The 11,505-nt window shown below is 44.9% G+C and overlaps 1 protein-coding gene across 1 annotated transcript; it reads right to left on the bottom strand.

The window, feature by feature from the left end:
- Positions 1–2,235: 2,235 nt before the first annotated feature.
- On the bottom strand, positions 2,236–6,601 carry IL6 (interleukin 6). Its single transcript, XM_080818027.1, has 5 exons — positions 6,494–6,601; positions 6,138–6,328; positions 4,919–5,032; positions 4,065–4,211; positions 2,236–2,816 (listed from the first exon to the last, which is right to left on the bottom strand). Exons 1-5 carry the CDS (start codon positions 6,510–6,512, stop codon positions 2,655–2,657), a joined length of 633 nt encoding a protein of 210 aa, XP_080674153.1. The 5' UTR covers positions 6,513–6,601; the 3' UTR covers positions 2,236–2,654.
- Positions 6,602–11,505: the final 4,904 nt, after the last annotated feature.

Here is an 11,505-nt window from a genome sequence, read left to right as displayed (position 1 = left end):
TGGTGGCCTCTGTGATTCCTGAATCTTGGTCAGTAATCACCAGATCCTACTGAACTAGCTGCTACCTATCTTTTGCTGGTGGCTGCTATCGCCTTCTCTTTTCTAGCAATTACCACCAGCCTAATTCAGGATATTGTCATCTCTCTCCCCTGGGCTAATGATGTTCCTCCAGTATCCTCTTTCAGATCCTTTCCTATCCATTCTCCGTATTGCAACTTGAGGGATCATATTAAAATGTAAATCTCATATGTCCTTCTACTACTTAAAATCTGTCAATACCTTCTTCTCACATATGGCTTCTGATGCTGTCCATCTGCTCCCAGCCTCCCTCCCCAACCTCTCAGCCACCCTCCTTGTTCTTTATGTACTGGACATAATATAATTCTCATTGTCTTAGCCAGTTCTCTGTTGATTCAGACTTTTGCACATGCTGTTCCCTTTGTCGGGAGTACTCTTCCCACCCATCTTAGCCTAACTCCTACATATCTTTTACATCTCAGTCCAAATATCTCCCTCAGTTAAGACTCCATGAGTGCCCTCCCCAGGCTTATGTTTCCCTGCTATTGGTGCCCCCCGAATAGGTTCTCAGCAGACCTCACATTTCTCTTTTGTAAACCTTGTCACACTTTACATTCTTTGTTCATTGTCTGTCTTCCATGCCACGTGAGGGCTGGGGCTGTGTCTAGCTTGTTCATCTCTGCATCCCCAGCATTGCCTGACTTATATATGGGCTCAACACATTTTTGTTTGAGGAATAGATGCATTGGTCAATTGCTGTTTCTCTTTGTTCTTTGATTTGGCTCCCACTTTGGGAAACCCATTTGTGATGCCTGGTTCGTAGAAATCAGAGTATGTGGCTTTTTTCTTGCTTGGCTCCTTTCAGTCCTTGCTTCTGTGGACCTTCTTATGCTCAGTAGAATTCTTCCCCTGGTGGAAGAAATCTGTGATGACCAGAGTGAGGAACGCTTTAATAGAAGATAGAACTTTCATATTTATCAGGCTGAAAGGGGGAAATCTTTACCAAATTCCCAGCATGGTGTTGAGGTGGAATAGTGGGCTATGTGTGGTTACTCAGATTGCCTCTCTTACCACGAAGAATATTGCTGGTGGGAAAGGAAATATATACATATACATGTATATATATATACACGTATATGTGTATACACACACACACACTGACTATTCATTGCCTCCTCTACATCTTAGACTGTTTCTTCCTAACTCTTGTTATTTTTCTTAAAGATGAAGATACATAAGGACACAGTATTTGTAATTTCTCCACTCATTGACCAACAGTATATGTTCCCCCAAATTGAAGTGTCTTCTGTTTCTATGTATATGGTTTCTTCATTTAACAAATGTTTACTGGGGCCTCCTATGTCTAAGTTCTGGGCCATGGGCTCAGGATACAAAGATGAATACAATAGAGTCTGCCTTCTTCTTTTTTTTTTTAATTTTTTTTAAAGATTTTATTTATTTATTTGACAGAGAGAGATCACAAGTAGGCAGAGAGGCAGGCAGAGAGAGAGAGGAGGAAGCAGGCTCTCCGCTGAGCAGAAAGCCTGGTGCGGGACTCGATCCCAGGACCCTGAGATCATGACCTGAGCCGAAGGCAGAGGCTTAACCCACTGAGCCACCCAGGTGCCCCTAGAGTCTGCCTTCTTGAAGAAAGAAGGCTGGCTGGAAAGATACGCCATGTGGGGCAGTGTGGTAGGTGCTATGATAGAGAGGTATGTGTAATCTTGAAGGGACCCAGAGTGGGGAGGCAGAACTTCTAGTAATTGTTTGGAAGTGCACATTGTTAGTCTGTACAAGTGGTTATGTCATTTCAAAGGCTTTTGATCAGATCTAAATGCATTCTCTGTATTAACATGTTGCGATTTTTCTACATCTTTGAAAAGGTTTTCTGGGAAGCAGCAGGACCTAAAGGTTAGGAGTAGGGGGCCTGAAGGCAATTAGACCTGGATTTAAAATCTGGGCCTGTGCCTGACCTTCCAGCTAGGTGACTTGGGGAAATCCCTTACTCTCCCATTTCCATAAAAAAAACATACAAGGCGGGGATTAAATATCATAGATACAACACGTATGGCACGTGCCTGCTGTAGAGTAGGTGTCCATTCTATCTTTTCCCAGGTGACTAGAGCTCTTTTTGGCTCTTAGTGGTACTGGTGACAGAAACTTGTTTATGTTAAAATCTTCACGGGACACACAGAGGCTTAGTTGGCTGATTTTTTTTAGAAAGATGTTTATTGGTATAAAAACAACTTAAACATTATATAAATACAATATAAATATCTCTTTTAAAAATATGCATAAGTTAGCCATATATTTGAGGTAAACTTACACATTCCAAGAAATGACCTGGCTCCAAAACATTGAGGATATTCAAGCTGCATAGCATTTTACATTAACTTTTTCAAGATGAATACATAAAATATTTCAAGTGGCACTTCATAAAAAATATAAATATCTATTACTTATATAAATTAACTCAACATATTTAAATATCAATAAATTAAAAATAATTAAAATAGTGTCCTAACGCTCATACTTTTAGTTCTTCACAGAGAACAACATAAGTTATGTGCCCAATGGACAGGTTTCTAACCAGAGAAAGGAATGCCCATGAACTACAGCAATCTTAGATGCCCAGGCTACATGATCCGAATGGCCCTCAGGCTGAACTGCAGGAAATCCTCAAGGCTCCGTAGGATGAGGTGAATTGTTGTGTGTTTCAGCCACTTGTCCTGCGACTTGAAGAGAGCCTGCAGGCTGGCATCTGTGGTAGGGTCGGGGATGGTCACTTCAACCTGATTCTTCACATGAGGGGAAAAGAAAGTTAAAAGAACTATTTAAATATTGAACAAATCCTTTTGAGTGGAGGGATGCTCTGGACTGTGAAAAGACATTCAAACTCGGGGTGAAGGAGACTACTTGGGGCTGCCTGCCCTGACTCACCCAGGTAGGGTGAGGTGCCCCTCCTGCAAGCCCACCTGAGCCCACCCAGTGTGAAGGCCTTTCACAGCAACTGAATTCTAATCATCCCTTCACTGCTCTTTCTCTGTTAGACCATGGGCATCTCGAGGACAACCATGGTATCTTGTCTTCTCTTAAGCTAGACAGTGCCTGGCACATAGCCTTATCCAGCTGGCATCTACTGAGGGTCCACTGATCTAATGGGGTGTAAGGATGACCAAGAGACACCTTTTCACAGACCCACTGACAAGAGTCTAGGTAATTGTGGGAGGCCTTGCATCTCCAAAGTGTGCTTCTAGGGCATTGCAGTGTTGGCATCACCTGGGCCTTATTAGGGATGAGAGTCTCAGGTCTCACCCCAGACCTGCTGGATCCTACTCTGCACTGTGACAAGATCCCCACAGGTTTGGTGTGCATTTGAAAGTGGGAAAAGCCCTGGTTTAAGGCAAACAGCCAGGAAAGGTAGTAGCAGTATCAACACCAATATGCCTGCTTTTCTGGAGACCTTCTCATTGTGCTTTGTTCAGAAGCTCATCCCCACACTGTGCCCTCAAGCCTCCATTCGGTGACATTTGAACGGCTAGCTGGTAATGACCAAAGCCTTTGGTACCTGCTCTTCTAGCCTTTCACCATTTTTCTACATTAACTCTTCTGGCAAAAAGTAGGGGGAAAGAGTTGAAAATACCACAATGACAAGAATATCATTTGGCAATAATTAACAAAATTAACAAAAAAAATTTTTTTGTGCTCTCTGTTCTTTTTTATCATGGATCACTGAGCAGGATTGGAGGTGGTTCCTTCTGCCTCTACAGATTTTTTTTTTCATATTTCTTAAGCTGTCCTAGTAGAATTTGATGTTAAAATCCACCTCATTTAATATAGTTTTAAATATGGTTAGTGATGTCTTTTGCAGAAGAGAGCCAAAAGAAAAAAAAAAAAAGGTTTCAACTATGAGGAAATATTTCTTAGATCCTTTCCTTTACATGTAGCTATCTCTTTTGAATTGGCTTTGCACTCCCAAGTTGTCTAGGTCTCTTTCTTTGAGCCTGTCTTCCTCACACCAAGGAAGGGGATGATGGAATGCTCACCATGGGCCTCAGCTTCTGGAGCAGGTGTTTGGTGCTGATGTACACAGAGTGGGCATTGTCCTTATTACCCTCATAGTTGGCCTCTAGGTATTTCAGGTGTGTCTGAAACTCCTGAAGACCAGTAGTGATTCTTGTCAGGCAGGTCTCCTAAGAGGAAAGATGGGAAAATCTGTTATTACTAGAAAGATATAATCAATTTTAAAAGTTAAACTGCTACAAGTCAGCAACTTCTCCCTCTGCCCTTCCAGGGGACTTCAAGTACTTCTGAGCATTGTATTTTGAGACATCAGACAGCCTCAGATGGCCCCTTTTAAAATATCTGGACAGAGACATCACTTAATCAGTTTTACCCAAAGCCTGATAGGTGCAAGGGGGTCCTTCTCTGATTCTCCCCTTAATATCCTCCATTGTGGCTTTACTCCTGCTCTTGTCAATATGGGCTGAAACCTCTTTTTATGTACTGTTTGGAAGTCAGTTTAGCGGATCCCACTGTCTGGGAGGAGAAGCGGGTAGAGAATGGCCTCTACGGGAAGGGCAGACCTGGGTCCTGCTAAAGGCAGCCAAGGAGGAGATGGACCACCTTATCCAGGATGTATTAGCTAAACCTGCTGGGGTTTCTAACATTTGACAGCTGTGAAAATCCCAGCACAGAAGGGCTGTCTCTAACCATGCCATTCAAAAATAACTTGCCTTTAGGAAGATTTAAGTTGGCCTCCTCCTGAAATTTACATGACCTTCTTTACATTGATACCCTTCTTTGTTTTCCGCCTGGTCTATATGTATACAGACGCTGCATGTAAGAGGGAGAACTTTTGACTAAGGAGTAGCTAAAAGAGAACGTGATGTGTTCATACCTGATTGAACTGAGACTGGAAGCATCTGTCCTTTTCTGCCAGTTTTGGAAGATTTAGGTTGTTCTCTGCCAGTGCCTCCTTGCTGTCTTCACACTTGTTATACTTGTCACACATCTGGGAAGGAATACCAGAACTGTTATCATTTAAGTGTCTCTAAAACAAACACCACTAGAGGGCCGATTCATGTTTTACCACGGCAGGAAGTTCTCTAAGAAAATGAAGTCGCAGGGCATTAGCCTCCAGGCAAACGAGGTCTAGTGAAGATGGGCATGCTTGGGTTCAATGCTGGGCTCACCTATGACTTCACACCTGTTACCTATCCTGAGTCTCCGCATCTCTATCTCTTCAAACTGGGGATAATGAAACTCCTCCACTGTAAGCTGTGTGTGTGTGTGTGTGTGTGTGTGTGTGAGATGATGAGCCATATTTATGTAAAGTGTGTGGCACATAGTAGGAACTTGATAAGTGACAGCAGTTTTGATGATAATTGGGTGAATATGATTTGAGCTATATCACGTTCCAGCTAGAAGGACCTATGAGATCACCTAGTCCAATTCTGTAATTTTACAGAGGGGGCCCAGAGGTGGTAGGGAATTCGCCAAAGATCACAAAGCTGGTTCAGCAGAACCAGAACTAGATTTGGTTCAGGGCTCCCAGTACTCTCCTGAGTTCTTTCCTTTCCACCAAACATAGCCAAATTACCCCTTACCTTTAAAGCTTTGGAGCTGCTTTAACCTACCTACGATTTTGCCACTTGCATCTTATATGCTGGAATGACTGTAGGGAGTCCCTAACCACTGAACTCCCATAACCTAAAAGTCCTATGATTGTCCTGAGAAGCTCAACATTTCTTTCAGCACTTTGCTAATCCTTCCAAAGTCCAAGAGACACAAGAAGATTGATAGACCTTATTTTTTTGGTTAGGGATAAGGAAGTCCTGGGAGACAGTGATGCCCAGCTCATGCCAAGTATGGGGCTGGGAATGGGGCCAGAGGGCATGGATTTCAGCCCCATTATATGTTTTCCAAGAGGGAAAGGAGCTCCCTGAGACCAGCGGCAGAAAAGAAGTACAGCAGACAGTCTGCCCCTCTGGCCTGAAATCTGTACTGCCCCAGAACCCAGCTCAGACCTCCCAGTGCAGAAGCCCTTGTCCACATCCAGGGGCCAGGAGATGAATGCCCACACAGGCCCTTTATCACCCTCAGTTGAGCCTACCCACCTCCTTTCTCAGTGCAGAGATTTTGCCAAGGATGAACTTAATGAAGTCTTCCATTTTGTCTGCAGAGGTGAGTGGTGGTCTGTTTGAGGTGGCATCATCTTTGGAATCTCCTCCCAGGGGTCCCGGGGTAGGGAAAGCAGTAGCCATCACCAGGAGCAGCCCCAGAGAGAAGGCCACTGGACTGAAGGCGCCTGTGCCGGAGGCAAGGGAGAGCAGCCAGTGAGCAGAGTGCACCGCTGGGGGAGCTGTGCTTCTGGCTGCTGGCGCCCTGCCAGCCCTCCCAGCGGACACACACCCCTCCCTCCGCCTGGCCAGGCCGCCGGGCGGTTCCAGGGCTAGGGATTGCCTTCACTTACTTGTAGAGAGGGAGTTCATAGCTGAGGTCCTGGAGGGCAGATGGATCTCTCTCTTTCGTTCCTGGTGGGCTCCAGGGCAGAATGAACCTCAGACATCCCCAGTCTCATATTTATTGGGGCTTGAGACTCTAATATTGAGACTCATGGGAAAATCCCACATTTGATAAATCTTTGTTGGAGGTGGGGGTGGGGCCAGAGCGGGTGGGGCTGATTGGAAACCTTATTAAGATTGTGCAATGTGACGTCCTTTAGCATCACAGGAATCACAACTCGGGGAAAAAGTGCTGCTTAGGTCATTAGGAAGGCTAGAACTAAGAAGCAGGATCACACTTCCTTTACTTTCTTTTCTGCTTTTTTATTTTTTTAAATTTATTTATTTATTTATTTATTTATTTATTTTTAGTGACTCAGCATTTTGGCATGTCTTAAGAGGGAAAGTAAAGCTGAAGTCTTGCATGAAGTTTGGGGCGGGGTGGGGGGGGGGCGGGCAGGGTGAGAAGCTAAATCTGGCTATGATTAAAAAAACACTTCAATTACCAGATTAACAGGCTAGGATTTTGTATTCCAGTTAACTCATATTTGTAAAAACCTAAGATGTTTTGATCTGAGCTTCCTCAGACCACGACACAGACCACTAGCCGGGGGTTTCAAGTAAGGTGCCACCAGGAGCCATCTGCAGGACTTCCCTTTCCTGGCTGTCTCCGTGACCAGCTGTTGCAGACTGCCTGCCTGCCCCCAGATCTCACGCTCTCTACAGGAGCCTCCAGGCACAGTGTGCCGTGCTCGTGTACCTGACTCCTCTGTGCCACCATGTGGCATCTACCAGTTTCTTTCTCACCTCTTCCAGCCCACTCGAGCCGGGTCAGCCTCAGCCCTGCTCTCTCCCTGGGGCCCCTGGTGAAGACTTGGATCTCTGTGCCAAGGGGTTTGCCTTGGGCTGCTGGCGCTGTCCCCACTGCTGGCAACAGGGTGGCCCTACTCCTGAGATGGAGTCTGAGGAGCCCAGGTGGTTCTCGTCTCCGCTGGGGCCCTCAAGTTAGCGACACCCACTTGGTTCAGGGCCGAAGTAGAGAGAATACCACTTACCTCTTCGATGGGATGTCAAAGAAGGACCTTGTGACATTTTCTAGAGCTTGTGTTCATAACTTTCTTCTGCTGTATGACTTGTCTTGAGTTCAGAGGCAGCTGGGCAGAAATTTCCTAATGCAGACAAGGATCTAAGGTTCTGAATCACGCCTGCCCTAGGTTTTCTTATTGGGTTGAACCTGTACAGCTTGTACAGGTTCCCTCTGCCCTTATAATGACGTCTCTTGCAGGAGGGTCCTTGGTCTCATGCAAATGGGCTCTAGACCAAGCTGCCCTACCAGTCTCCCAGACACCCAGGCAGCTCACAAGATTGGTTCCAAGCTGAAACTAGGACCTTTGTACAGCATCAAAAAAAAAAAAAAAAAAAAAAAGAAAGAAAGAAAGAAAGAAAAAAAACAGAAAGAAAGAAAGATTTACAAAACACTGTATTATCACGATCAGCTTCTTTGCTTTGCAAAGATCTCTCATCAGGATTGCGAAAACAAGGACCTCTGCTAGGGTATTTAAAATATGAACCGATTTACTCAAGTTTTGTTTTGTGAACAACACTTTAGGACTCGCCTGTTGGGGAAAGTGAGGTCATCCATTCTTTCACTGACTTTCTAAACAGAGACAGGTCCTGTGGCGGTAGTGGGGTTTTTTGTTTGAAAATGAAAATGGGAGAGGATGGTTGAATGTTTTCGCTTTTACTGTTCTTGGGTCTTGAGCAACTCAGACACCCCCAGCCGAGTCCTCTCTCTTGCACTGAATGAAGCCATCTCTCCTGGCCCCCGCTGTGATGCATGCAGTAGGCCTCTGTAATGTGGGATTGCTCTTTCTCAGATATCTATGCTTTAGAAAATATGACTCGGTAAATTTCAAATACTTAATGACTCAACCACATACAGATTTTTCTTTTCAGTTAAATGTTTGTAAAGGGGCGCGTGGGTGGCTCAGTTGATTAAGCATTTGCCTTCTGCTCAGGTCATGATCTAGGGTCCTGGGATTGAGTCCCATGTTGGGCTCCCTGCTCAGTGGGGAGCTGCTTCTCCATCTCTAGCTCTCCCTGTTTGTGCTCTCTCTGTGTCAAATAAATATATAAATACAATCTTAAAAAAATACAAGGTTTTAAAGTAGGAAGTACATGTATCATGATAAAATGTTCGAACATGACATCAAGACATACAGGGAAAAGTAAATCTCCTTCCTTTCCAGCTCCTATCTTCAGAGGTAGCCCTTGACTCACAATGTTTTCTTTTCTTTTCTTTTTTTTTAGATTTTTAAGAGAGCAAGAGCATGTGCGCACGCTCATGTGAGTGAGAGAGAGTAAGGGGAAGGGCAGAGGGAGAGAGAGAATCTTAAGCAGACTCACCACTGAGTGGGAAGCCCCACGTGGAGCTTGATCTCAGAACCCTGAGATCATGACCTGAGCCGAAATCAAGAGTCAGACACAACCAACTAACCAACTGTGCCACCCAAGCATCCATGACCCACAGCATTTTCAACTAAGTCCTCTGTTACCCTACTCTGGGTGAGGTTTTCTCAGCAACCTAGGTACATACTTCTGGAAGACCTCGGAACACTCTGGATTTACATGATTGTTATATATTGTACACACATGTGTACACATTTGTACGTAAATATACACACACTATGATTTCCCGTTGTGTGGATGCCACCTAGGTAGTTCTCTACTGCGTGGAGCACAGGGTTTTGAGTTGTACAGCATGGGTTTAAAGCCCAGCTCTATGACACTTACTGTATGACCTTGGCTAAGTTCCCCAAGGATCTGTGCTCTTGTTTGCTCATCTAATAAAACTGAGATAATAGCAGTGCTTCCCATATTGCTGTTGTGAAGACTGAAAGATGAAGTGTGAAAAATCCCTGGTATGTAGTAATGTTACAGGATTTTCTCCTTCAGTGCCCACTGTTTCTTGGTCATGCTGCTTAAAGAATGAAGAGGTAGACCAGGCAGCATGATGGGCAGCAAAACAAGGTTTATTGAGTGGTAGTACAAAGTCCCAAAGAGGGAGGGGACCCGAGAGGGTTGTCCTGGAAGTTTTTGAGTCTAGGGGTTTTTATGGACTTGTTAGTGGGCTATTTTAATCTGATTAACCCTCTCTGTGCCCATCATCCAATCAGGTTTTCATCTACCTATCACATGGGAGAGGGTCGAGGGCTCCTTCCAGGGTGGTGTGCGATCTTTTAAGGGTGGTTTCCTCTTAGGGCGGGGCCCCTTGTCCCTGCTTGCCTGTTTTCTAACTATTCTTCATCAGCAATGCCAGAGGAAACATTTGATCTCCTTAACATTCTGTGCACAGGGTCCCTGCCTTGGAGAGGTCCTTCAGCTCAGCTCTGTCATCCCTCATGTGGTCCTGCCTTCTCTGAATGAGCCAGGCCTCAGTGCCAGTGATCAGCTGGGGTCTCCCAGTAATTCTTCCTCTGAAGAAATGAGATTCTGTGTTTTGTTGAAAATGCCTTTTGGCAAAAGTGGAGAATGAAGGAAAAAAGTGGTTTCTCCCCTTTTTGAGAACATTAAGATCCCCAAGGTTGGTCTCTCAATTTGGATATTGAGCCTGCTTGTGTTTTTCTCCTACACCATTTCCAAGGCTTTCTGCCAAGTGTTTTTATGACAGAAACCCCCAGCCTTCCCTGCCCATGGTCATCATCATTATTCATAGTCTTGAAAGTGGCCCTTTAGGGTGAGGGGGTATGACTTCGTCAGACTTTATACTTCTGGCGATCTTATGCTTCTGTGCATCAGAGCAAGTGGTATGGAGATGGGAATGCACGTGTATGGAGAGGTTGGAGGATTCTGTCTGCCACCTTGCACATTGCAAGCCTCTGGGATCTATATTAGTATCAGTGCTTTGGGCTGGCATTTTCTTGTGAGAGAAATGGGCTCTTTTTTGCTCCAAAGCACTAACATAACATCTGTAACTCCACCACGGTAGCTTCCTTTCTTTGGATCTCAGCAGATCTTCTACTTGGAGAACTCATGCATCATATTTTAATATGTAAAAAATGACCAGGAAAGGCCATGCTGTCAGCAATTTATTTATTAATTACCTCAGTTTTTGGATTGCACCATAGCTGATTTGAAGTGACGGGCAGCTGAGACTAAGAGAGGCAGGACAAATGGGAACCTGTGGGCAGGAAGATGAGAACCCAAGTAGCTTTGCAGCCCTTACCACCTTATCTAGGCTGGCTGCTCCTGTATGTGCCCCTCAGAATACTGCCCATGACTGCTTTCCTACATGTTTGTGGGGTCCACTTCAGAGAGTTCATCAGTGCATTCCAGGTGAAGGAGAAAAAGTAACTTCCATTTGGCCTTAGGCTCTCAGGAGAAGGTGTTCTCCACATCTCAGGTTAAAATGTGGTGTTGTGCTCTCTGTCTTTATTATTATTATTATTTTAAGATTTTTAAATTTACTTGACAGAGAGAACACAAGCAGGGGGGAGTGGCAGGTAGAGGGAGAGGAAGAAGCAAGCTTTCCGCTGAGCAGGGAGCCTGACATGGGGCTAGATCCCAGGACCCTGTGATCATGACCAGAGCCAAAGGCAGATACTTAACTGACTGAGCCACCTGGGGTGCCCCTGGAATGGAACCCATTCATTCATCCAATAAAGATGGAGAGCATCTCCATCTTTATTCCAGGGACTGGGAATGGGTGGGTCTGTGATCTAGTGAGAGGGAGTATCCCAAGAACAAAAGAGAAGTCATTGGGTACTAGGGAACTTGCAGTTGCTGTCAGAATGCGGTTTCACTTGTCACTAAGTCATAAGAAGTTTACAGACTGAAACAGTGGGTTATTTAACAGCTCCTTCTGGGGTTGGCTCCCGCTAAGCGGACACCAGGCCAGTAAGGCTCTAGAAAATGTCTGCTTTGGGAAAAGCGGTGGTATTTACTCAGAGAGAGGATATGAAGGATATTTGGTATATCTACT

Source organism: Martes martes (assembly GCF_963455335.1).
Source record: "Martes martes genome assembly, chromosome: 11".
NCBI lineage: Eukaryota > Metazoa > Chordata > Mammalia > Carnivora > Mustelidae > Martes > Martes martes.
The sequence above is the reverse complement of the archived record's forward strand: the minus strand, read 5'-3'. Positions and strand labels throughout refer to the sequence as shown.